General features: G+C 46.5%; 1 protein-coding gene across 1 annotated transcript; it reads left to right on the top strand.

Moving 5' to 3' along the window:
* Nucleotides 1-8303: 8303 nt before the first annotated feature.
* On the top strand, nt 8304-26874 carry SLC2A8 (solute carrier family 2 member 8). The gene is made up of 10 exons (XM_060251359.1): nt 8304-8472; nt 12404-12566; nt 14453-14659; nt 16664-16763; nt 19048-19259; nt 20912-21058; nt 21816-21924; nt 22914-23078; nt 24141-24286; nt 24729-26874. Exons 1-10 carry the CDS (start codon nt 8384-8386, stop codon nt 24882-24884), a joined length of 1494 nt encoding a protein of 497 aa, XP_060107342.1. The 5' UTR covers nt 8304-8383; the 3' UTR covers nt 24885-26874.
* The last annotated feature ends 256 nt before the right edge of the window (nt 26875-27130 follow it).

Consider the following 27130-nt stretch of genomic DNA (forward strand, 5'->3'; position numbering starts at 1 on the left):
CATAGAATTGGACCCCCTGGTCCAATCTTTTTGAAACTTGGAGTGTGTTTTGAGAAGAGGCACTGGATACTATGCTGCAAATCTGGTGCCTCTACCTCAAGCCCCCCCCCCCACACTTTCTGATGACCCTGAAGTGGGGGGAGGGCCTCCAAACTGGGGGATTCCCTGCCCCCAACTGGGGATTGGCAACCCTGCTAAGGGGATGAGTCCAATTGTAGACAGTCAACCCTCCATCTGGTTTGGATCCAACTGCAATGCTGAGGCCAGCAGGAACAGATGCAATAACAAGGCACCTCTCAAGCTCGGGCTCAGTTCTATCTAGGAGCTCCTTTCCTCCAAGCTGCCAATAAGGCTGCCAAATGTCTAGAAAAAAAATCTTGCCCCCTTAATAGACATTTAAGGTGCCAAGATGGATAGATTTAGTGCTTCATGACATGGAGCTGAATAACATCTGGCAATTGCAGCAGATCAAACTGATATCCAAGGGACTGCTAGAGGGACTTGTTTTTAAAACTGGCAGCCCTAGCTGCTGAATGCCATTGCCGAAGCATATCTTAATATTTGTGTTAGATTTAAGTTGGTGCAAGCTGCTTTGGGAAGGGGAGGGAAGGGGGGGGAGTTGAAAAGTGGAATGACAAAGTATATAATGCACGCTCAGCGAAGTCTGATGGTGTGAATGGACTATTACTTCACATTGGCTGAGGATGGGGAATTACAATTTTCAGTGCTGCCTTGTTTGTGTGCAGGGACTTCCTGCAAGTTAAGAAAACAAAACTAACAGGCAAGGGACCAAAGTGATCTCCCTGCCATTTCTTCAGTACTGTAACTCTTTCCTCCTCTCATTCTGCTGCAGGTGTAGACAGGGCTTTTTTGTGTGTGGTGGTTCTTATCACAGATTTAGATGGTTCATGCCAGCCTGATTTTGCCACAGCTCAGAAGCTGTATTTATTAGATATTGGTATTTAGGGGGATTGTCCAATCAGTCTACATTCCTGTTGTATCAACTTGGTTACATATTTTATATCATTATACGCTTCCTGTGTATAACTCTGTCATACAATATAAATAGCTGGGCATGGTTGGCCCTCATTAGTCCTTGGTTAGGAGACCACCAAAGAAGTTCAGGGTTGCTATGAGGAGGCAGGCAATGGCAAACCACTTCTGTTTGTCTCTTACCTTGAAAACCCTATGAGGTTGCCAAAAGTCAGTTGCAATTTGATGGCACTGCTGCAGCCACCACACCATGATACTGAGTACTGGCACCTTTTTTCAAGCCTCTGCCAAGTCCTCATCCTTGTGCAACAGCCAGCTGTACTCAGCCAGAGAAAAAGAGAGTGGGACCTCAAAAACAGCTTAGTGGGGATTTGCAGAGGGAGGGGGGAATTGGTGGAAATCAGTGCAGCCTCATATATGACTACTGACTATTTTCTAAAAACACTTTTCTGGGAGTGAGTCCTGCTGAACAGACTTGAGTAGGATTCCTAGTAAACCATTATAGGATTGGTCTCCTGAGTGCCTTAAAGACTACTGGATCTGCTGTGGCACAAACTATTGTGGACTAGAGCCGGCCTTATTAAATGCATGAAGTATATTCTGCACTGGCACATATGTGATAAGCACATACATTTTATTGTTCTAATAAAATATTTAAAAGGGGGTTTCCAAATAAAATAAAAATGAATGCCAAGATAAACACAAACACTGAATACTTAAGCTGGAGTTCTGACAAGGAAAATCATTCGTATTAACCAAAGAATATTTGCCTAACTTGGCTTTTCAGTCAAAAAAACTGGCTCCCAAAGCAGCTTATGTAAACTGAAAGCTAATAAAGATATCAATTAAAATGGGGGTGTCGAACTCATTTGTTATGAGGGCCGGATCTGACATAAATGACACCTTGTTAAGCTGAGCCATGTCACGCGGGGCAGATTAGGTAGTAGAGATATAAACTTTATAAAAGACACAGACAAACACAATTTTTTTTAAAAAAAGCATAAAATAAAACATGCTTAAAACATTAGCATTTGTTGGTGTTGAAGGTGCTTTCTGTATCTCTCCCATGGGATCCAGGGAACTGGGCAAAGGAAGCTCTGGCTCTTTCCTTCCTTCCCCAGGGGACCAGGAGGGGGAGGAGCCTTAGCCAACAGAAGGAAGAGAGGCTTGGCTCTGCAGTTCTGCTGTGCAGTTGAGAGAGCCTGGCAAAGCAAGCTCTCCCTCCTCCCCTTCCTCCCCAAGGCAGGAGCTTCAGCCAGTGGAGAAAATAGAGGCTTTGCTCTATAGCTCCTTTGTGATTGAGCAAGCCTGGCAAAGCAAGCTGTTATGCAGAGGGAAGCAAGAGAGAAGGAGAAGGAAGCAGATGACAGCCAATTGCTCGGGGCGCAGATAGGAGCCCTCAGAGGGGCTGATTTGGCCCCCGAGCCACATGTTTGACATCCCTGAATTAAAATATAATTTAAAAATATTTTGGGGATGAGTCTTCTGAATGAGATTTGGCAAAGGCAAGAGATTATAGATATATGCCTCAAATTTGGTTGCCAGGTTCCCCCTGGCTACTGGCGGAACGGGAATGTAAAGTTCCTAGATCCAAACTGAGAAACTCCTGGAGGTTCAGGGGTGGAGCTGAGGAGGACGGGGACTTTAGTGGGGTCCATTGCCATAGAGCCCACCCTTCCAAGCATCCATTTTCTCCAGCGGATCTAATCTCTATAGTCCAGAGATGAGCTGTAAATCCAGGGTAGTTTTAGGTCCCACCTGAAGACTGGCATTCCTAGTCATCAGGTTCAAACATGGTGGGGATGCTTGTCCTCAGGGTTTCGTAGGGAATGGCCCCTGCCATTGCTTTCTGTACAAAACAAAGAATAAGAAGGAAGCATAGCAGCTCCTGGAAGCAAACCTGACTGCCAGCTCTACTGGCTTTTCCCAGACTGCTCTGGGTGTGGTTGTGGATATTCAGAAATGAGGGAAAGGCAAGGTTTCTTTGTTTCCATGCTGCCTTCATTATTACTTCATACGATGTGCTGGCTGACATCAAAGTTTGTACGATGCAAGCTTCTCCTAAGTCACAATGATGAAAGCAAGGGGAATGTTGATGTTACTTCTGATTGGGGCTATTCTGGCTTGAGGCAGACATCTCCTTACAAGTGGTATGTGGCTTAATATACTGGGCATACTCCAGCAAAATGATGTACTTCTAAATTTCCATCTGCATCCATGAAAAAGTGTTCACATACTTGGAGCTCTCTCACTGAAATCAGCGAGGCTTGGAAGTGCTTCTGTGTGGCTGTACCGTGTCCGTTGTCTCTTGATACGGCACAGGAAGAGCGGTGTGATTTTCCCCTCCCCATTTTAAATTTGCCCCCAAGGAAGAGTCCCAAGTGATTGAAAAGCTTCCACATTGTTTTTTGAAGTAATATGACTCCCCATAAATGTATTCTGTTTTCTTCCCCTGGTCTTGTAGCTTTGGATACTGTAGAGATGGGAGCCCTGCGGCTGCCTCGGAGGCTCCTATTAAAAAATTGATTTACTAATATTAAGCTCTTTAAAGAGGATAGCTGCAGAATAATACCTGTATTAGGACCAACTGGAAGGCTGCAAAGAAGTTGCCAGCAGCCTGGAGGAGAAGTGCCATACTCATTAGCCTAAGTCATTAGCATATGCTTTGCCAGAGGTTTAATAGGCAGATGGAAGTTTTTAATGGCATGGAGGCAAATAAAAAAAAAGAGTAGTCTCTTGTGCAAGCACCAGTCGTTTCCGACTCTGGGGTGACGTCGCATCACAACATTTTCATGGCAGACTTTTTACAGAATGGTTTGCCATTGCCTTCCCCAGTCATCTACACTCCCTCCCCCCCCCACCCCACCCCACCAAGCTGAGTACTCATTTTACCGACCTTAGAAGGATGGAAGGCTGAGTCAACCTTGAGCTGACTACTGAACCCAGCTTCCACCAGGATTGAACTCAGGTCATGAGCAGAGCTTAGAACTTCAGTACTGCAGCTTTACCACTCTGCGCCACCTTGTAAATAACATCACCCTACGCAGGCCTTGAATTCAGCAAGAGCTCACAGGAGCACAACTCCTGAACCTTTCTGAGAGTTGCCCCTCCTCCTCCTCATCTACCTTGTCCATTGAATAGCAGGTGAAGCTGCATAACAATCCCTGGATTAGGAGAGTGGCCAGCCAGCCACCAGGAGCTTTGCCACACCCCCAGCAGCCCTCATTAACCCTTGGTGAAGCCCACACCACCTTTTCTCCACTTATGTGATTTTGGGTGGCAGGTGGCTTGCTGACCTTTTGACTCTGGAGGGGGGGCAAGGAGAGCCCCAGGTGAGCAAGGTCTGCTTGAGCTGGCTGGATCTCTATCAGCCCAAGCAGGCCTCGCTCACCTGGGGCTCTCCTTTCTTGTGTTGGATTGCTTTTGGCTGGTGGGGGGATGGCATATGCGAATGACTTATGCTAATGAGCTCCACCACCTATTTTTCTACAAAACGACCCCTGACCCTAAGCCTCTGCTAAAAGGGCAGGGTATTTTCCCCCCTCTGGTTTGTTGGCAACCCTACAAAGAGCTGATCCAGTTTTGCAGTTAAACAAAGTATCAGATTGGATATTTAAAAAATGGGCAGAGGGGAATATGTCAGTGTGCAAGATGGAAAAATTCTAAACTGTAGCTTTATGATAAGCTGGAGGATACATAAACGCCAGCTTTCCATTTTTACCCAGGAATTATTTATAATTTTATTTGTGTTATTTATGGTCTGCCTTTCTCGCTGGGACTCAAAGTGGGTTATAAAGAGTGAGTCAGTAATCCCCAATTTCTGATCCCATTCCCTGGTAAATTACTTAATTTGTCCCTGTTTTGCATTTGGTGGCAGTTTGGCAAATGCTTTAAAATGTCCATATGTGTCAGTGCATGCTAGAGGTCTGATGCTTCTCAGTCTCAAGAAATTAAGTCTCTGGATCTAGAGGTGTCTTGGTTGTACTGTGCATTAATGTGCATAAACATTAAGGCACCATGTAGCTTACAACCTGCTGTTTTCCACGCTGCACGCTGTAGAGATCTCTTTTAAAATGTTGACTGAAGCTCTACCATAGGACAGGCTGCTACACAGGAGAACCATTCAGGGTGCAAAGAGCACCTTTTGTGGGGAGAGGGGAATCTGTGAAGTGCAGAAAAAACAAGGAGTTCCAAGAACACAAATCTGAAATTTCCTCTTGTGAAATATTGGAGGGTAGGAGATAGCAGATGGAGGCCCAGATAGCAGCCACTGCCAAGTCCGCATTTTTTCATCTCAGGCGGGCAAGGCAGTTGGCCCCTTTCCTGGAGGACAGCGACCTGGCAACAGTGATCCATGCAACGGTCACCTCAAGGCTGGACTACTGCAATGCCCTCTACATAGGGCTGCCCCTGTGCCGAACCCGGAAGTTGCAGCTAGTGCAGAATGCCGCTGCCCGGCTGTTGTTAGGGCTCCCTAGATGGGAGCACATTCAGCCGGGGCTTCGGGGACTGCACTGGCTGCTGATAACATACCGAATTCGGTACAAGGTGCTGGTCATGACCTTTAAAGCCCTTTATGGTCTGGGACCTGCCTACCTTAGGGACCTTCTCTCCCCACATGTTTCCCAGAGAGTGCTGAGGTCGGGGTCTCAGAACCTCCTTACAATCCCTGGGCCAAAGGAGGCCCGTCTGAAAGTGACCAGGGACAGGGCCTTCTCAATTGCAACTCCCTGTTGGTGGAATCAGCTCCCGGAGGAGGTGAGGGCCCTGCGGAACCTTGAACAGTTCTGCAGGGCCTGTAAAACAACCCTCTTCCGGTTGGCATATAATTAATTGTGATCGGAATGCCTGAATATTAAATCTCGAACATCAGATTATTGAATACTGGAAAAACTGAAAGACTGATTTAAGGAAACGTAGCATAGTGTATATCGATGTGAGTTTTATGTATTTTTAGGTTTTTATGTATTTTATTGTATAATTATTAATGTATTTAAATTGATCTTTGTTAGCTTTTTTCTGTTGTAAGCCGCCCTGAGCCCGCCTCGGTGGGGAGGGCGGGATATAAATCGAATAAAATAAATAAAAATAAAAAATAGGAGAAAGTATTATGCAGACTTAGGCTCAGTTTGGACATCACATGAAACTATGGCTTAATGGAACAAATAATGGTTAATTGACTTCTGGAATACTCCACTACATTGGTTCAAGCAGCCAGTCAGCCTTTATTGGCGTATAACAAGATAAACATGACACAAAAGGAATAAAAATAAGAATATATTACAGTAGTTAAATATTGTCGTCAATTATTTCTGAAGTTTCTCCTGATGCAGCTTTATGGTGAGTTAAAAGAACTTTGCCACATTCTCAGTTATAACAGAGGAGGAGTCATTTAAAAGGCAGTAGACCTTGTGGAGAGGCCCATTGTATGAGCTAGAATAGAGCTTAAATATTTAAAACGAATATCTACATAGAAAGAACAATAGAGGAATATGTGGAATTGTCTCAATGCAACTGGTATTACAGTGTCTAGCTGAATATCCAATCATTTAAAATCTGCCATATAAAATTGCAGATGGCATGGCATTAAATCTAGCTAAAGAAAAAGCTCTGGGTTGTTGCAGTATTTGCAGAGAATATAGATATGGGGCCACCCGACTTACTGCCAGTGGGATCTCCAAACTCAAAGGAGAGCAAGTTTCATTTGCCATACTGTATAGGTTTGGGAGTTCAATATCCAGAATTCTGCGTTTGATCATTTGATATGTACCCATTATACTTACCTGTCAGGGGAGAAAACCTTGTCACTAAGTTGGTTTATTAAACTCAGTCTTAACTGTGGTTTCATAAGATGTATGCACAGACATCCTGGCTCTTACAGATGCCAGCCTCCAGGTGCGACCTGAGAATCCCCTGGAGTTACAGCTCATCTCCAAAGTATAGAGATCAGTTCCCCTGGAAAAAAATGGATACTTTAGAGGGTGGACTCTGTGGCATTGTACCCCACTGAGGTCCCTATCCTCCCCAGGCTTCATCCCCAAATCTCCAGGAGTTTTTGAACCTGGATCTTGCAACCCTACCTCCACATCTCCCATCGGAGTCCACAGGAGACCTGGCAACCCTACTCAGGCTCTAGAGAAAAGGCTATGAAACCAGCATTTGCCAAGGCAAATCAGGATTTGAGTGATCATCAGCAAACCCTGGTTAAATTAACCAATGTTAAAATAAGCCGTAGTTTCACGTGACATTTGAACTAGGGTTGCCAGATCTTACCTGGCTGGCAGTGATGTGGTTGGTGTGATGACATCACCTGGAAGTGACATCACTGCACCAGGCGCTTCGCTTGTGGGATGCTCTAGCATTCAGGTAAAAAAACCCTTATGTGGTGCCATAGAGTTTTTACCCAAATGCTAGAGTGTTCTGCACACAATGCGCCTCCCTCATTGACAGCACTTCTGAGTTACATCATCACACCAGACATGTCAGACGTAGATGGAGCTTTTCAGGGGCGGGGATCCCCCTGCTGGCCAGCTGCGTGCCAATGGGTTGGAGGCCCCCAAACCAGGGTGCTTCTGCCCCCAGCAGGATGCTGGGAACCCTAGCCTGAACTGAGCCTTACAGTGAACCTGTGCTTATTTACTCAGAAGTAGGGCTTAAAAAAAGGTAGTCCCCTGTGCAAGCACTAGTCGTTTACAACTTTGGGGTGACATTGCATTATGACATTTTCACAGAAGGCTTTTTACAGGGTGGTTTGCCATTGCCTTCCCCAGACACCTACACTCCCCCCCCACCCTGGGAACTCATTTGACCGACCTCGGAAGGATGGAAGGCTGAGTCAACCTTGAGCCTGCTACCTGAACCCAGCTTCCACCGGGATCAAACTCAGGTTGTGAGCAGAGAGCTCGGACTGCAGTTTTACCACTCTGCGCCACAGGGCCTTTTCCCTGGCAAACGTGCATAGGTTTGGTGCTGCCATAATTAACAGTGCAATCCTAAATAGGTCTGCTCAGAATCCTACTTATGTCTGTGCACTGAGTGTTACTCCCACAAAAGGATTGCACTGTAGTAGGCAAGATTTGGTGCTGAAATAGCTCAGGCTGCACCCCCAGAAACAGAGAGACTTTTGAAATCACAGCAGCCAGCAGTTACATGGGTTTTGCCTTTACCTCTAATTGAGACGCACGGGACACTTGTGATGCAGAGAGGAAACGTAAAGAAAAAAAAAGTGGCCGTGCTTAAAACTTCTGAGGTCACAAGACTTGCTTTCACTTCTGCCTGGAGCTGTTTCCTATCTCTTCCCTTTTTTTATAACTCAGGGCTAAGGATTAGGCTGGCCCACTGACAACAGCGCAGGCAGTGCTGCACCGCTCCTTTCCTGACAACCCCAAAGATGACTTCCGAAGAATCCAGCCCTCTTCTGGGCTCCAGGCAGGGGTCTGCAGGGATCCAGGGAGCCCCAGCGCTGGATATTTATTTGAGGTATTTCTGCCTGAGCTGTTGGAAGCAGGAGGCATTTTCCAGTGGTGTATGCGGCGGAAGGTTTTATTTGAAAGATTGCCCATTCCCAATTGTTCTAAGTGTTGTTTATCCTGCCTGATCATAGAAAGGCAAAACATTTGAAGCCAGCATCTCTCAGCCTTCTAATAGCTGAGAAATGCTTCCAGTATTAATTCAGAAAACAGCTGTGAAGGTTTTAATTTTAGAGGAAGTGTTATGCACCTCCAAAGAAACCTCAGCTGCATAGCTCTGTATGTTACTGACCTGGACATCTCCCGGGAAAATGAAGGCTAGGTGGATGATTGAAGCTGCAGGATTAATCAGCTTCTTGATTTCAGTTTTAAATCAGTTTTAGGGTGTCATAACACATAAGGTTTGAGAGTTTGCTTCTAGGTTCTTGCATATGTCTGCAAACATGCATCCCCCCCCCCCCCCGCACTGTTCCAGCAAACTTGCAGCCTTGAGAAAGATAGCTTATGAATCAGTGGCTTTATGTCCAGAATAAACCCCAGAGCAAAGTTTGCAACAGTTATTCTTTAGAATGCTCAGAGTTGTTTAAGATCACGCTTTTTGGAGAAAACTACTTAAATGGTTTAAGAAAGTAATGTGAGGCTCATGCAATTGTGTCTATATAGGATAGTGTGTCTCGAAGCCCCCTGGATCTCTCTCATCTGGGTTGCGGTGAGACTGTTTTATCTTTTCTGAGTCCATTGGCACTTTTAAGACCAACCAAGCGTTATTCTAAATACGAGTTTTTGTGCGCACGCACACTTGCACACGCACACGAAAGCTCATACCTTGAATAAAAGTTGGTTGGTCTTAAAGGTGCTCCTGAGGTCAGGTTTTGTTCTGCTGCTTCAGACCAACACGGCTGCCCGCTCGGATTTATTTATTTATTTTTTCAGAAAGGACTTGGCAAGACTTTTAGAAATTGCATTTTTATCTTTAAATGCAAAGTTAGGTTGGAAAAGGGAGGCCACATATGACTTTTTAAAATTTATAATCACAATTACACAACGCTAGCGTTTTTTGTATAGTTATGATCCTGGTTTGCTTAATACGTTCAAGAATAACTAGAGTGATTTGAAGTAAAGTTCTTAAAAGGCAACATTGGTGGATCATTGGCTTGGATACAGAATTTCCCCCAAGACCTGGAAGAAATAAACTTCTGATTTCTTGTCTGTCAGGGGACCAGCACCTGTGCAGAATGACCATTGAAGAGACTGGCCATCCTTCACATGGCCTTATGATTCAGTGGTTAATGCATTGGTTAATGCATTGGTCAGTGGTTAATGACTCAATGCACAGCAGCCAAGAAGGTCAGAGCGCCTGCTCCGGCTGCAACGCCACTGAGGATGTTCTCCGCAGCTGAGAACGAAACGTCTGGAAAGAAAACTTTCTCCAGTAGAACACGGCACTTGAGCCCGAAAGATTCTACAAACCCTAAGGGTTAATGCATTGCTTTAAAACAATCAAAAAGATTTTTGGCTTCCGTGTGCCTGACATTCACCTACTGATGGGTATAGCCAGGGGTCGTTTTGTCAAAAAATAGGTGGCGGAGCTCATTAGTATAACTCATTAGCATATGCCCCCCCAGCCAAAAGCAACCCGATGCAAGAAAGGAGAGTGCTGGGTGAGCAAGGCCTGCTTGCTGAAGCAGGCCTCACTCACCTGGGGCTCTCCTGGGCCGCCCCCCCCCCCAGGCCAAAGGCCAGCAAGCCATCTACCACCCAAAACCACATAAGAAATGGAGAAAGGGTGGCACAGGCTTCTCCAGGGGTTAATGAGGGCTGCTGGGGGCAAAGCAAGGCCCCTGGTGGCTGGCTGGCTGCCCTCTCCTAATCCAGAGATTGTTATGCAGCTGCACCTACTATTCAATGGACAAGGTAGGTGGGGAAGAAGAAGGGGAACCCTCAGAAAGGTTCAACAGCTGTGCTCCTGTGAGCTTCTGCTGAATCTGAGGCTTGGGTGTAGCTCTGTAAGACTCTAGAAGAGGCATGCAGAGATGCAGCAAGGCAGGCTCTTCTTCGGTGGATGCTTTGGGCTTCCAGGAGACTTCAGGTAATCTCTTTTTGTACAATACAATGCCCTAGCATACAGGTTAGGAATTTCTGTGCTGACAAAAGCATGATATATCTTCACGTGCCAGGGAAGGCTGATCCATCCACCCCCGTAATCTTAGTAAAGCAGGAAAGGGTGTGGTCCCTACCTTGTTTTGATCATCAGGTATGCTGTTTGCAGGTTCAAGTCCATCCCTGTTGCCCTTTTCCTATCCTTGGTCTGTGCTCTTCATACACCGACCTGAGACAAATTCCAGAAGGGCTTGCCGCAGCCATGTTGTTCTGTTCCCAAAGAACCAGGAGTGTTGTTGTACCTTAATGACTAACAGGTTAATCTGAGCAACAGCTTTCAGGCTCCTGTGAGCCAATTCCTGAGGCTCTGTCCATTTTGTCACCTCTTCTTACAGACGGCTGTTGCAACCGAAGTTTCCATAAGTATTTGGCACCAGCAAGTGCTTCTAGATACCTGTGTGTGTGAAGTCTGGCGACAGTAAATAGACTTAGCTATTGTGCTGATAGCTGGGACTTCACTGTATTCAGCCTATTCCATGTTGCCCCCTCTCCTTTTTGTTAAAGTTTTAAAGTGTTAGAACTGTTTCTGGCATGTGGCCCAAACACAGTCATTCCAGCCGAGCCCCGTTTGCTGGGAGGATAGGACTTTGCAACTCATGTAACTGAAAGGGGATCAAGATGTGCAAAGTTGTCTGAGGCTTTGTTGCCAATCTCCCCTGCTGCCCTTCGGACATCAAGCTAGATCAGCAGTTTGCATATTGCTGCAGAGGTCAGATGATCTACAAAAGCCCGTGTTTACCAGGCTCCGAATCACTAGCTCAACCATCAGGGTGCATAGTCCAATCACACTACAAGAGTGTTTTTCTTTCTAAATGGTTTAACTGAAATGGCCTTTAATCGGCAAATATTCCAGAGCTATTTTAGCCCCTTGCAATGAAAAGCAGCCTGAATAACCCGGACTAACCTGAGCTTTGTCAGAGCTTTCAAGCTAAGCAGGGTCGGCCACAGCCAATACTTGGTCAGGAGACCACCAAGGGAGATCACGGTTGCTATGCAGAGGAAGGCAACGGCATGCCTCGTCTGCTCATTTTTTAACCTTGAAAACCCCATGAGAGGTCACCATGAGTCGGTTGTGATTGGATGGCATTTAATTATTGCCCTAACCTGGTCAGATAACCTAGACTAGTCTGACCCTGTCAGATCTCAGAAGCTTAAACTACCAAGGAAGTCCAGGCAATGACAAGCCACCTCTGGTCACCTCTTGCCTTGAAAACCCCATAAGGGGTCCCTGTAAGTCAGCTGCAACTTGATACCAAAAAAAGGCAACAAAGAGTCTTGTGGCACTTCAAAGACTAACAGTTGTACTGTGATATGCATTTTTGTGGGCCAGACCACTTCTTTAGAAGCATGAAGGACTCCATTCAGTTGTATTTATACGCACACATTAATTAGAATTGTGGTGTTTAGGAGAGTTTTTGGATACTGCAAACTGCCCGGAAGACAAATGAATGGGTTCCAGATCAAATGAAGCCTGAACTCTGCCTAGAAGCTAAAACGACTAAACTGAGGCCCCAGCATTCCAAAATAGAGGTGTACTATATGATATCATTGCGGTTGATGTTTGGCAGAGCTAAGGCTAGGCTAAACCAGTCTGATCCAGCAGGATAGTTTGAGAGAGTGGCTGGTACAAAGTTGCAGGGTCACCTTCATGGGAACTGGAACCCAGGACCCCCCAGACTTACTGTAAACGCTGGCTCCATCCTGGGTGCTGTGCTCTCCTTAGCCTTGACAGTCTGTGGAGGAGGCCTCTTCTCTTTGTCTCACTTCTGCTTCTCTTGCAGCAGAGTCCAGAACTGGAATCTCTACCTGGCCACGTTTGCCGCTGTGTTGGGACCACTGAGTTTCGGATTCGTCCTTGGGTACAGCTCTCCAGCAATTCCAGCCTTGAAGCAAAGCGACAATCCAGCTTTAAGGCTAGATGACAACCAAGCCTCTTGGTTTGGGGTAAGTCTTTGCTGGAGAAACAAAAGCAACCAATTGGCCAGAGACCAGCAGGAAATATATCTTAGCAAGCGCTGGCCTAGAAGCTTTATTTTTATTTATTTATTTTGTGGATTTATAGTCCACCCTTTCCTATAACGGGCTCAGGGTGGGTTACAGCATAATAAAACAGTTAAAAATCCAACAGTAAAACCATTAAACAATTAAAACAATTAGATAAAACAGCGTGGATGGTGTAAGCACATTTTACAATTAAGACATAGATGCCACAGGTGTCCTAGATGTCAGAAATATCAAGAATGTCAGCCTGATCTCTAGCAATCAGGATGGTAAATCAGTGTAGGGAGGCCAGTTAGATGGTATAGCCAATAAAGGACGTCCACTTGCCTCAGCTAAAGGCCTGGCAGAACAGCTCCGTTTTACAGGCCCTACGGAATGGTAGTAAATCCAGTAAGGCCCAAATCTCCACAGGGAGCTGATTCCACCAGGTCGGGGCCAGGGCCAAAAAGGCCTTGGCCCTAGTTGAGGCAAGCCGGACATCTGTTGGTCCAGAGATAGTCAGAAGATGTTGATTGGCCAATTGTAATACTCTCCAGGGCTCATATGGGTCAGAGACCAGCAGTTTTCTCCAAAACAAAACAAAACAAAAGCTTTGTCCAAATAAAAGTTGGATCCTGTGGATCTGTTCTGCTGGGGTAAGCAGCCAGCTACTGACATAAAGAGTTTCTTCTGCTATTCTTATTTCATGTGCTAGACATTTGTAGCTCGGGCAGGGGTTGAACTGATGTGCTAATTATGCCCATGTGGTTGGTTTGTTTGGGTTACAGCCTAAACAAGATGGTGTGCGTCTGCAGAGGCCCATGGGAGAGTTATTTTGCTTCACTAGCATCCTGCTTAAATGAGGCCTTAGCTGCAAAAGGAGAGGAGAACTGAGGGAATCTCCTGCCCCGGGATTTTTGGAGAAGGTGTATTTTGAGGGCAGCTCTGAAGGAAGTTTAAGGGATGGCAGTTTTGCAATGGAAGATACACCAAGGAAGCCCAGGGCCATTACAGAGGCAGGCGATGGTAAGCCAAGTCTGTCTCTTGCCTTGAAAAGCCTGCAGAGTCGCCGCAAGTCATCTGCAAGTTGATGGCACTTTCAGCTACCACCAAGGTTGGCCTCTTCTGGACATTCAGAATTCGGTTTTCTCCAGCCCTACTGCCTGTTGCTATTTTGAAAAAAAATCTATTTAGTACAGAGTTATGTTGCCCTTCCTCTAAGGAGCTCAGGGTAGTATAGACAGCTCCCTTTCTGCCTCCCTTTTATCACTGCAACAACCCTGTGAGGAAGGTCAAGCTGAAAGAGTGCGACGGGCCAAACATTTCCCCATGACTGTCAAGGCAAGAAGGGATTTGAGCTTGGGTCCCTCGGATTCTCATTCACCACCCTAACCGCTATGCAAGACTAGCCTTTTGAAGAACTGAAAATGCATATGGAGCATATTGTGTACGTGGAAGAAGAGGAGGAGGAGATTGGTTTCATATCCTGCCCTTCACTATCTGAAGAAGTCTCAGTGGTTTATAATCTCCTTTCCCTTCCCCTCTTCACAACAGACACCCTGTGAGGTAGATGGGGCTGAGAGAGCTCTAACAGAAACCGTTCTTGAGAGGAACAGCTCTGTGAGAACTTGTGTTTGACATCAGCAGGTGCATATGGAGGAGGGAGGAATCAAACCCGGTTCTCCCAGTTAAGAGTACGCATGTTTAACCACTACACCAGAATGGCAATCCAGAGTCAAAAAAGCCAGGTCCCTGCCCCAAGGAGCTTAAAAGGAGATTGTCAATTGCTAAACTGCTGCCTCTTAGAAGTTGACGTTGTGTTTTGACTCCTGTTTTCCTCTTGTGTGCAGTCTGTAGTAACTCTGGGTGCTGCAGCTGGCGGAATCCTGGGAGGTTACATGGTGGATAAAGTTGGCAGGAAGCTGAGCCTGATGCTTTGCACGCTCCCATATGTTATTGGCTTCACAGTAATCGCTGCTGCCCAGAACATCTGGATGCTTTATGTCGGCCGGCTCCTGAACGGCTTGGCCAGCGGCGTCACTTCCTTGGTTGTTCCGGTAAGAGAAAACACACACTTGTTCTTTCTCACCCCCAAGCTGGATAAAAATAGCTGCCTCGTATCTGTGGGTCCACCTCTTCCCCTCTGCCCTACCACACCAAACTCGCTCATCCCAGCTGGCCCTTCTGCAGGTACCATCCTGCAAATGAGCAAAATCAATAACTGCCACAGCTTTTTTTGTAGCAGGAACTCCTTTGCATATTAGGCCACACCCCTCTGGTGTAGCCAATCCTCCAAGAGCTTACAAAGCTCTTCTTACAGGGCCTACTGTAAGCTCCAGGAGGATTGGCTACATCAGGGGGGTGTAACCTAATATGCAAAGGAGTTCCTGCTACAAAAAAAAGCCCTGATAACTGCTTTGTGAATTCTCTGCTGTGGCCCCCACCTTATGGAATGGCCTCCCTGAGAAGGCTAGGAAGGCTTCCATTGTCCTGGGTTTTCACAAACTATACAAAATAGAAATTTTTTTTGGTGTGGGGGGCTTTTGGGGTGGGTAAATATTTATTTATTGGACTTTTATCCTGCCTTCCCCCTGCACTGCAGGGTTCAGGGTGGGTTACAACAATAACAACAAAAACAAAAGCAATCAATTAAAACATCACCCAATATTAAAACTGTAGCAGCAATTACAGTATACCAGATGGCAACCCGGTACGATTGAGGAGTCTTCCTGCCCCAAATTTCTGCATGTAGATGCACCCACGATGGGCCAATGTCCTGGGCAAAGGTCATCAGTACACCAGATGGAACAGTGTGGGCAGTGCAAAAGGACAGAGCAGAACAGAGCAGAGGAGTCCGATGTACTTTAGACACCTTCTGTACTGTAATGACAGTCAGAAAGTTGCATTGGTAAAGCGATAGGGACCGTGACTTGAACTACTGGTTCGTCTGGCTCAGCTTTGTCCATTCTGACTGGCGGTGGCTGGGCAAGGAAGGTCTTTCCCAACTCCTGCTCTTCAAAATCATTTTTAAGTGGAGTTGGAAGGAACCAAACCTGGCAGCAGCTGCATTGATCCATCTGGCTTCATATCGTCCTGCTCTAACAACCTGATACCTTCTGCATGGAAGCCATCGGGAAAGGCAGAACATAAAAAATGTAATAAAATACAAATAAGTTCTTTACTGCTGAGCTTTGGCTTTTCTCTTGAAAAATCCTGCATCTCAACCGGGAAACTGCAATGAGCCATAGTGGGCCTGGGATGGTCCCTATGCTGATGGCTACTAGCTGGATCAATGCATCAGCACTGGCCGCTCCACCGTGTAACCCCTCTGATTGGGATGCAGGTGTGTTTATAAGCAGGAGGGATAGACTGCTGTCTCAACTTAGTGGTCCAGGCATGTGTGGAAATAAATCCTGCTCATGTTTGGAGGAGCTAGTGAATGAGCAGTCTTTGCCCCTTCATCTGCCTCACACCCTGTATTAGAACTTCATGCTTGCAGAAAGCCAGCATGATGTTGATATTGATGATATTGGATTTATATCCCGCCCTCCACTCCGAATCTCAGAGTCTCAGAGTGGTTCGCAATCTCCTCTATCTTCCTCCCCCACAACAGACACCCTGCGAGGTGGTTGGGGCTGAGAGGGCTCTCACAGCAGCTGCCCTTTCAAGGACAACCTCTGCCAGAGCTGTGGCTGACCCAAGGCCATTTCAGCAGCTGCAAGTGGAGGAGTGGGGAATCAAACCCAGTTCTCCCAGATAACAGTCTGCACACTTAACCACAACACCAAACTAGCTCTCCATTAGAGCTATGGCTGACCCAAGGCCATTCCAGCAGGTGCAAGTGGAGGAGTGGAGAATCAAACCCAGTTCTCCCAGATAAGAGTCCACACACTTAACCACTACACCAAACTGGCTCTGAACTTGAGCTCATGAGAGAGACACCCCTATTGTTTCAGTCCCAAGACTTTATGGAAGAGTTGCCAACTCTTTTAAAAATAAAAGAAAAAAATCCTGTCCTTTATGTTACTTGGCGTAACCCTCTTCCTGCTTGCATATCCCAGATATATATTTCTGAAGTGGCTCACTCCAAGGTCCGAGGGATGCTGGGCTCCTGCGTTCAGCTGATGGTGGTGACAGGCATCCTGGGAGCTTATGTGGCAGGTACGGTGAACCATGTTTTGGGCTTACGTTACTTCTGCATCTGCTCTGGGTGAAGGTCCGTGCCTGGCCACATAATTTGTTCTTTCTATCGCAATGTGCCATATGTCTAGTGTTGATGATTTGAGGCTGTGTATTCCTAGATGAGTAATTGCTGTGAGACTGTATTCAGATCAATCTGCATATGGGCGTACTCCACTGTAATAATGATATTAAATGGCCTCCATGGCGAGGAACGAGGAGCCCCATGGCGCACTGTGGCAAAGCTGCAGTACTGCAGTCTGAGCTCTCTGCTCACGACGTGAGTTCGATCTTGGCAGAAGTTGGCTTCAGGTAGCCGGCTCAAGGTTGACTCAGCCTTCCATCCTTCCAAGGTTGGTAAAATGAGTACCCAGCTTGCTGGGGAGGGGAGTGTAGATGACTGAAGGCAGTGGCAAACCACTCTGTAAAAAAAAGGGTCATGAAAACATGATACATCACCCCATAGTCAGAAATGACTGGTGCTAGCACAGGGGACTGCCTTTACCTTTATGGAAAGGAATAGTGATTGACTGGCTATATTTATAAATATAAGCTTCCAAGACAATCAGATGTACCCTACAAGTAAATGTATTTAACCAGTTCACGGAGCAAGAGACCAGTTTTGCCACCATCAGTTATCAGCCTGTCTCTGGGAGCATTTTGTAGGGAAGAATATCTTATGACTAATTCTAGACTTGATTCCCAGCAGGTGGGGACACAGTGGTGCCTTGTAAGGACTGGGGAGTTGCTTCTGCAGAACAGGATAGGGTGGGGGTAGACAAAAATGAAGGGGTGAGGAAAAGAGAAGATAAAACAGTTTGTGCTGAGATGTCGGGCCTCTCTCATGAGATCTCAGCAGCCATTTTGGATTGCCTAGGCAACTGGAGTGCTGCAATATCATGCAACAGTCTCTTGAAACTTCAGTGGACATCTTCTGTACTGTGAAACAGAAAAGTCAGTGGGGGGGGGCGAAGAGGAGTGAGCATGCATGCAGATGGGAAGCCAAGTGTGTGTAGTGAGGAAGCAGAGCCAATAGGGAAGGAAAATCAAGCAAAAGATGGGAAATGGAGTCTGGCATGGGGAGGAATTTGTAGGCCCTCCTCTTGGGAGACACAATGCACACTGTCTTCCATTTTTGGTGATGTATTCTACAGTGTTTCCCTGATGGGATTTTAAGTATCTTCCTTTTGAAGGCCTGTACCCCAAGGCTTGGAAAAGCTTTTCAGAGTGGGGGTGGGGAGGAATGTGAACTCACACAGGTGCATTCGTTGGGCACAAATATTCATATTAACCCAGTACTCTCTAGAAGGGGGGCGGGGATCCCAAGAATAAATTTTGTCTTGTAACCATCCTGCTTATGAGCACAGGTGTTAAAATAGCCAGACTTGAGATTCACTATAAACAAAGGTAGTAACATTTTCTCATTGTCTGTGCCACTTGTTTAGACCAGCATGGAGGGAGGAGGAGTCCATCAACTGGCTCCTGTTGAAGTTTTATCCACTGCATAAGTATAAATGTGTGTATTTATAACCCAGTGCATGAGAATATGATCTGTGGGTCTCATGTTTTATGTGTAGCTCTGGTGGGGTTACCAACTCCAGGTTCAGAAATACCTGGTGATTTGAAGGTGGAGCCCGGGGAGGGTGGGGTTTAGGGAGGGAGGGACCTTGGTTGGGTATAATACCATGCAGAGCCAGTTTGGTGTACTGGTTAAGTGTGCAGACTCTTATCTAGGAGAACCGGGTTTGATTCCGCACTCCTCATGCATCTGCTGGAATGGCCTTGGGTCAGCCATAGCTCTCACAGAGCTGTCCTTGAAATGGTGTCTGTTGTGGGGGGAGGGAGGTAAAGGAGATTGTAAGCCACTCTGAGATTCTAAATTTCAGAGTATAAGGCGGGGTATAAATCCAACATCCTCCTCCTCTTCTTCCTCCTCCAAAGTAGATGTTTTCTCCAAGAGAAGTGGAATACATATTTTTCATTAAAAATGATAAATTAGCAATTTATGTAGTCTGGAGATCAGTTGTAATCCCAGGAGAACTCCAGCCTCCCCCACACACACACCTGGAGTTTGGCAAACCTAAGCTCTGGAATTTTGTTCACCAGCAAGCCCAACGCAACATGCATATGGCTGAATGACATGTGATGAAGGCATGGAAATGCCGTTTCCTGGGGAGCACGTGTTATCATCAGCAGTGTCCATGAAATACCGGTTGCCAGTGGATCTGGCCTAAAAACTCCTGATCTTTCTCCGTTTCCCTCTCAGGTATGGGGCTTGAGTGGCGCTGGCTGGCGATCCTGGGCTCCGTCCCCCCCTGCTGCATGCTCCTGATCATGGCTTTCATGCCCGAGACGCCTCGTTTCTTGCTGCATCAGAACAAGCGCTCTGAAGCTATTGCTGCTCTGCAGTTTCTGCGGGGACCCCTGGTGGACCATGAGTGGGAATGCAGCGAGATCGAAGCAAACAGTGGCGAGCAGGTACACACAGGCGCTGTGTGCAGAGGGCACAGGCTGGAGAAGATGGCGTGTGCGTGTCTGTATGAAGACTCAGTCCAGAAAACTTACCCAGATTGAGATTTGGCAGGGCAGAGGAGAGAAGAGTTTCAAAAAAGATTTGACAGAATGGAGAGGGGGCAAAGGAGAGTGAGGAGGATGATCAGGTCCCTGGAGACCAAGCCCTATGAGGAAAGGCTGAGGGAGTCGGGAATGTTCTGTCTGGAGAAGAGGAGGCTGAGGGGGGACATGATGGCTCTAAGTATTTGAAAGGCTGCCACTTAGAGGAAGGCAGGGAGCTGTTCCTGTTGGCAGCAGAAGACGGGACCAGCGTTCCCTCTGAGCTGAGTGAACGTGAGCTAGCTCACAGATTTTTAAGCCTCCAGCTCACACATTTTTGCCTTAGCCCAGGAAGGATGGCCCCAGAGCACACTAATTTATGCAGTCGCTCACAACTTTAATGCCAGCAGCTCGCAAAGTAGAATTTTTGCTCACAAGACTCCGCAGCTTAGAGGAGACATTGGATGGGACTCGCAATAATGGGTTTAAAGGAAGGGTGGGAAGGTAGCAGCTGGATATTAGGAAAAATGTTTTTTTACAGGAAGAGTTGTTCATCAGTGGAATCAGCAACCTACGGAAGTGGTGAGCTCTGCCTCACTGGCAGTATTTAAGCAGCAGCTGGACAAACACTTGCCAAGGGTGCTCGAGGCTGATCCTGGATTGAGCAGGGGGTTGGGCTAGATGGCCAGTATGGCCCCTTCCGACTCTGTGATTCTGTGACTCTAAGAGCCTGGAGCAGTTTCTATCCACCCTCTATGCCGCCCTACCCAGAACAATGTGGCAGACCCTTACTGTCCTCTGACCTTCCTTTCCTTCAGCCCTGAGCTGCTTAATGGAATTGCCTGTGAGGGCCAGCGCTGGAGGCTCCCGGACAAGTCTTGTCCCTGAGGGATGCCACGTATTCCTTCTGCTCCGCTTGCCAACCAAGGAGAGAACTTCCTGGCATTTCCCTTCGCCTCTGTAGAACATGAGGAAAGCCCTGCTGGCGTAGAACAAAGAGCCATGAAGCCCAGCATCCTGTCGTCCAGAGTGAGAAGCCGGCTGGCATGGCGAAAAAGGAAGCAACCCTCCCCCTGCAGCCCCATCCCCTTTCAGTAAACTGTCATTCAGAAGTACACTGCCTCTGAATATGGAGATTCCACCTATGATGTCATAGCTAATAGCCACTGATGAGCCTCTCTTCCTCCAATTCCTTTTTAAAGCCAATTTGGTGTAGTGGTTAAGTGCGCGGACTCTTATCTGGGAGAATCTGGTTTGATTCCCCACTCCTCCACTTGCAGCTGTTGGAATGGCCTTGGGTCAACCATAGCTCTTGTGGGAATTGTCCTTAAAAGGGCAGCTTCTGGGAGAGCTCTCTTAGCCCCACCTACCTCACGGGGTGTCTGTTGTGGAGGAAGAAGCTAAATGAGATTGTGGCCAGTCTGAGACTCTGATTCAGAGAGAAGGGCGGGGTGTAAATCTACGGTCTTCTTCTTAAAGCCCTTTTCTAAGTTTTTGAATCTCGCTCTTTGTTCTTTCCTCCTCCCCATCTGTAAAATGACTGTCCTTGTTAACATCCCTCGTGCTTCTCTCTCTAGCAGAAACTGGCTATAGCAGAGTTCAAGAATCCAGCCATCTACAAGCCTTTCCTAATTGGAACCACCATGATGTTCTTCCAGCAGGTGTCGGGGATCAACGCCATCATGTTTTATGCAGACACTATCTTTGAGGAGGCCAACTTCAAGGTCAGCGGGCCGCAGTTTATTTTTGATCGCCTCACAACGTCTAACGCATCCTTCCCTCTGCTGCCTGTGTCTAGCACGCTGAGGGCCACACATTAAATGCAGATGAGCCTAACAAAAGCTGACAGGATGCTTATTAACTGTGAAGAAGCATCTTGAGTTCCTTATGCAAAATACTGAATTTTAGGTTCTCCTAGACAGCAGGGGCCTCAGGTGCAAACACCAGCAGGGTAATGTGGTTGATCAGGCTAGAGAGCTCTCGATTCAAATCCCCTCTTGGTTGACCATAAGCCAGTCACATGCTCTCAGTCTAATCTGCCTCAAGGCAAGAAAGTTTGGGAATGTCTTGGTTATCATTTGGAGGGCCATCTTTGTGTGGACATGGCCTGATACCTCCAGTGTACATCACGGCTCAGTGTGCATTTGACATCTGTGATGCTTAAATGGAACATCCAGGTTCAGAGGCAGTGTGTCTTTGAATGCCAGTGCTTGCGAGCTACAGCAGGGGAAGGACCCTGCTTTTGGGAATCAAGGAAGCATCTGGCCGGCCACTCTGGGAAACAGGATGCTAGGCTAAGCGGATCCCCTTGGTCTGTCCGCCTGTGGTTTCCTTATGCAGAACTTGTTCCCAGCAGATATTTGTTCCCTCTTCCTTCAGCTGTACAAAGCAATCATGGATCATCAAACTAGACATGTTGTGCCTCAAAACACTTTGAATGATTCTCTTCTTTGGGGGGGGGGGCGGTTCTTATGCTTTCAGAACAGCAACGCTGCGTCGGTCATTGTGGGGTCCATACAAGTCTTTTTCACAGCAGTGGCTGCTCTCTTCATCGACAGAACGGGAAGGAAAATCCTTCTGGTTGTATCAGGTATGCAAATGAGCAGCTTGTCCAGTAATGAGGGGTGGGACTTTTTAAGAGCAGGGAATAGGTTTGCAGAAAAATCTGAAACCTAAGATTTCTGGAGTATAAAGTGGAGGATATAATATAACAAGTGGAGGATCTGCAAGGACATACAGGGTGCATCTCATCTTCCTTTCCCCATCATTTCCTTTTTCCCTTCTCTGAAAGTCCCCATAGCCTCTCCCCTTCCTGCTTCCTTCTTTCCACCAACCAACCAGTCTACCTTTATATGCCTCTTTGTCCTGCCCTCACTTTTCCTCTGAATCCTCTTATCCAGTTTTTCTTCTTTCCCTTCTCCTGGTAACTTCCACACCTTTCCCAGCCCACCCATCCACCCACTTTTTACCTGCCCCCCCACCCCTATCTTCAGCTATATTTACTTCCTTTATATTTCACCTCTCTCCCCAATGAGAACCTAAAGCAGCTTACATCATTCTCCTTCTCCTTTCCTGCATTTTATCCTCACAACATCCCTGTGAGGTGGGTGAGGTTGAGAAAGAATGACTGTCCCAAGGTCAGCCAGCCCGCTTGATCCTCATCTGACACTCACCATCACACAACGCTGGCTGTCAGTAGCCATCGGTCATTAGCCATAAAATGAAGACAGTCCAGATTTAAAGTTGTACTAAGTCAGGGAAAAAACAGATCAGAGATCCTCCAGAATAAAATAGTTCTAACCCTTCTCCAGAAAGAAAGAAGCAAGGAAGCGAGCTGATATTCTTGAACCCCAAATCCCAGAGACTGTGCTTGGAAAGGCCCTGTCCAGTGTACTTGCCAAACTCAGTTCGGTTCATGCCATCTTTAATAGAAGGGTGCCAGTGGCTCTCCTCAAAGCGCAGGCAGCCTTCTTCTCTCTAAGCTCACCTTGATCCCCTAGGTGAAAGATCACAAGGGTGAGATAGGGTTGGACCACATGATTCTGACTATGTATGACGAAATGCTCTCTTGTGTTGCAGGGATCATCATGGCCATCAATGCAGCAGTGTTTGGGATCTACTTCAAAGTAACAGCCCCAAGTCTCAGCAACTCCTCCTACATTGACTCACTGAATGCCACACTCATGGAAGAAGAGCACCACCTCTCTTGGCTGGCAGTGCTGAGTGTGGGTCTCTTCATCATGGGTCAGTGTAGCCATCGAGCTATTTGTTCTGGCTGCTGTATCCTTCAAGCTTCTGTGTGATGTACACTGCTTTGTTTTAACTCCTCTCCTCATGGTTGCTGACACAAGCATGGGAAGTACCCATGTGATCAGCACATTACCACAAACTTGTCATATAAGCTTTGCAAAAGTTATCCTCACTAGAGCCCTGTAAGGTACACCAGTAACATTTGTTTCTGTAGATGGGGAGGCATACGAGAGAATAGCGAGCCCAAGACAACCTAGTGAATTCATGACACAGAGAGGAGAATTCAAACACCCTTTCATAAAAAAGCTAATACCATACACGTAGAAAACTAGCATGCCAGGCAGTGGGGTATTTGCTTCATCTTCATCCTGACATGGTAGCTTTTGATGGACAAAGAGGAAGAGCTATATAGAAGTCAGATGTTTGAGAGCTGCAAGACATGAACATCAGATGTCTGAGAACTGCAAGGAAGGAAGGCAAATAGATGGTGGGAGGGAGGAGGGAGGGAGTGGTGGAAAGAAAGCAACTTTAACTTTAAATGTATTCTTCAAGCCGCCAGCCGGCTTGGCTTGGAGAAGCCAGCCAATGGGGCGGGGCTTTGAGAGCCACACAATATGTGTGAAAGAGCCACATGTGGCTCCCGAGCTGCAGTTTGGCCACCCTGGTTTAGGAGATAGTAATATTGGCTTAGCTTAAGGCATTGTTGTAAAGGTTATTAGTAAAACGATGTATATGGAGTGCTTTGAACTTTTTAAAGTGCTGCCTGAACACGTAATACTGCTGTTTGTTTACTAGGAGGGCTGATGGGTGGGAAAAAAGGACTAGGGTTGACGATTCTTTTTTTAGCATCTTTGGTTGAATGAACAAATGACTCACCTTCTAAGATTCTATTGGCAGTTTAGCGCAGTATTTTTGTTTGGCTCAGGAAAGATAATGAAAGCACCCAATCATGGTTTCTAAGTTCATTTATCTGTTCACTGCCAGCCACACTGAATACCCACTAAGCTCCTCCAGGAATTCTCCATTGTGACTGTTCTGTTCTTTTGTGACCTGCAGGTTTTGCCCTGGGCTGGGGCCCCATTCCATGGCTGGTGATGTCAGAAATATTCCCGCTCCGAGCACGAGGAGCAGCCAGCGGTGCCTGTGTCTTAACAAACTGGTTCATGGCGTTTCTGATAACCAAAGAATTCCATGACTTCATGGTAAGGAAGTGTCACATTGATGTGGTTGGGGAAAAGAAAATGGGATCAATGCCCAAGGCATTCTCAATTAGTCAGGCAGCAGGTTTTTACTTTTTTAAAAAAGGGTTTTTAAAGTGCTTATAAATTCTGGAGTTGGCAAGCATCGTCTCTGAAGAGGTGTTCCCTTCGATGTGAGAAAGAAGATGGAATGCCTCTGCCAACATGCAGGGCTGCCCCTTGGGTACGCGTCACCCCAGGCAGACTTTCCACCCGCTGCCCCCCTCCCCTCTTTTTATCTGCGGCGTCACAAACTATCAGGAAGTTGTAAACTTTCTGATAGTTTGTCTGTCTTGTGGAATTGGCCTTGTTTTGTTGGTGGTTATGAATTTGTTGAACTGTAATATATGTATAAAATGTTAAATAGTCGTCATAAAGGAAGATCTCACTTTTCTTTCCCTTCCAGGTCCTCCTGACCCCTTATGGTACGTTCTGGCTGTTCTCTGCTATGTGCCTTCTCAACGTGCTCTTCACTGTTTTTTGCATACCTGAAACCAAAGGCAAGACCCTAGAAGAGATAGAGACTTACTTCCAGGGATCACGTCAGCCATTGGCATTCTGAGGGAGGAAATCTGCCGTCTTTCCTCTAGGATTTTATCACGGGTGTTGACTGATGGGCCCCAAATCTTCCTGCTTCAAAGAGATTCTCGTGGATTTCGTGGGGAGCTGACGGGTCCAGTTCAGCTTTTAAGGAATGTAACCGGGGAGTTTTTGGGGAGACAAAGGTGGACTTTGTGTGAGGACTGATCACATTGTAGTGAAAGAACGAATGGTGCTAAACTTTCCAAAATATGTTTTTCTAATCTTTGGCTATGCCATGACATATATTTTCCGTTGTGCCTGCTGACTGCTGCTCAAAAAGGTAAGTGTTATGAAAACAGACGCATGGTTGGCCCCGTTGTTCAGTTACAGTGCTGTAGCCGCGGGGCACGGAGATCGGGTGGGCTTGGCAAAACAGCCTTCTCTCATTGCCACTGCTGCCGTATCTAGGAGAAATAGGTAGCAGCAGTGTGAGGCATCACTGGCCTGTTTCATTGGTCCGTTTTTTAAAGTCTGTAGGCCTTTGGCATACAGAGATGCGAGACCAAACTTGCAGGCAGTATTCTAGCCCGTTTGCTCAGCAGGAGGGACACGTGTCCCTATCTAGTGTTCTAACCAGTGCGTGCAAAGACATTAGGAGTAGTGGTCGAGCAACTGACTTTTTATTTGTAGAGTGTAAAATGTGAATGTTATTTTATTAATATTTAATACCGTTAACTCTGGACAGATTAGGTTGCCAGTATTTTAGGTTATGCTGAGAGTCAGTGTGGTTAGAACCAGGGGTGGAATTCTAGCAGGAGCTCCTTTGCATATTAGGCCACACACCCCTAATGTAGCCAATCCTCCAAGGGCTTACAAGGCTCTTTTTTGTAAGCTCTTGGAGGATTGGCTACATCAGGGGTGTGTGGCCTAATATGCAAAGGAGTTCCTGCTAGAATTCCACCACTGTTTAGAACACTGGACTAGGAGCAGGGACATCAAGGTTCAAACACCCATTCAGCTATGATAGTCACAAAGGGTGACCTTTGCCTCATTGTTCTCTCTTTTGGCCTCACTTACTTTGGTGGGCTCCTATGAGAGTAAATTTATTTATTTACTTCATTTGCACCCCACCTTTCAGAGAGCCAGTTTGGTGTAGTGGTTAAGTGTGTGGACTCTTATCTAGGAGAACCAGGTTTGATTCCCCACTCCTCCACTTGCAGCTGCTGGAAAGGCCTTGGGTCAGCTATAGCTCTTGCAGAGGTTGTCCTTGAAAGGGCAGCTTGTGGGAGAGTGCTCTCAGCCCCACCCACCTCACAAGGTGTCTGTTGTGGGGGAAGAAGATAAAGGAGATTGTAAGCCGCTCTGAGACTCGGATTCAGAGAGAAGAGTGGGGTATAAATCTGCAGTCACCTTCTTCTTTCTCCTTAGTGGGGACCCCAGGCAGCTTACATCATTCTTCTCTCCACAGAATAACTCTGTGAAGTGGGTCAGGCTGAGAGAGTGTGATTGGCCCAAGGTTGCCCAGCAGGCTTCTATGGTACAAATTGGGATTCGAACTTGGATCTCCCAGATACTAGTCCAGCACTCTTAACCTCTATACCACATGGACCATGCACATTGATCTCCTTGTTGGAAGGGCAAGATAAAAATGTGTTAGGTTTTTGCTATTTTATACCAATTCATTCCCACAATACCTCATATAACCTGAGGCTCTTTCACTACAAAATTTCTGGGTGTTGCATTAGAAATGCACGCGTCTTCGCAGGACGTTGGCTTTCCCCCATCCTTCCATTTGCTTAGCAGTTCTGTGCAACTTTTCTATCTGGCATGGCAACTTCTTATACCAGTAGAGGCTGGGCTGGTTCAGATGTCATCAATCTCTTTCCCTGTCCCCGTGCTTTTGTAACTACTGAACTGAATATGGCAGAAGTGTTTACCTAGAAGTTCAGATCCCAAGTTTATTGTTATAGTCTGGTTACAGAGCATACGTGTGCAGTATCAATAAAGCAGACATTTGATCTGGAAAAAAATGATTACAAATATATCTAAAATCCAGTCTAAACTACAGTGAGACCAACATAATCAAAACACAAATAATTCCAAGTATTTGAAAAATCAAGAGAAGTCTAGATAATAAACTGGCTTCCAGTTGGCAGTTAAATTTCAGCAGTCTGGAAAAAGGTATTTATATGCTGAAATTTCTGTTACTGTTCATGCATTGAACATTCACCTTACTGGAAGTTTCTGTATCTTAAGGAAGTATAATCATGTCCACACGCAGTTCAG

The sequence above is a fragment of the Heteronotia binoei genome, chromosome 12 (assembly GCF_032191835.1).
Source record: "Heteronotia binoei isolate CCM8104 ecotype False Entrance Well chromosome 12, APGP_CSIRO_Hbin_v1, whole genome shotgun sequence".
Taxonomy (NCBI): Eukaryota; Metazoa; Chordata; class Lepidosauria; order Squamata; family Gekkonidae; genus Heteronotia; species Heteronotia binoei.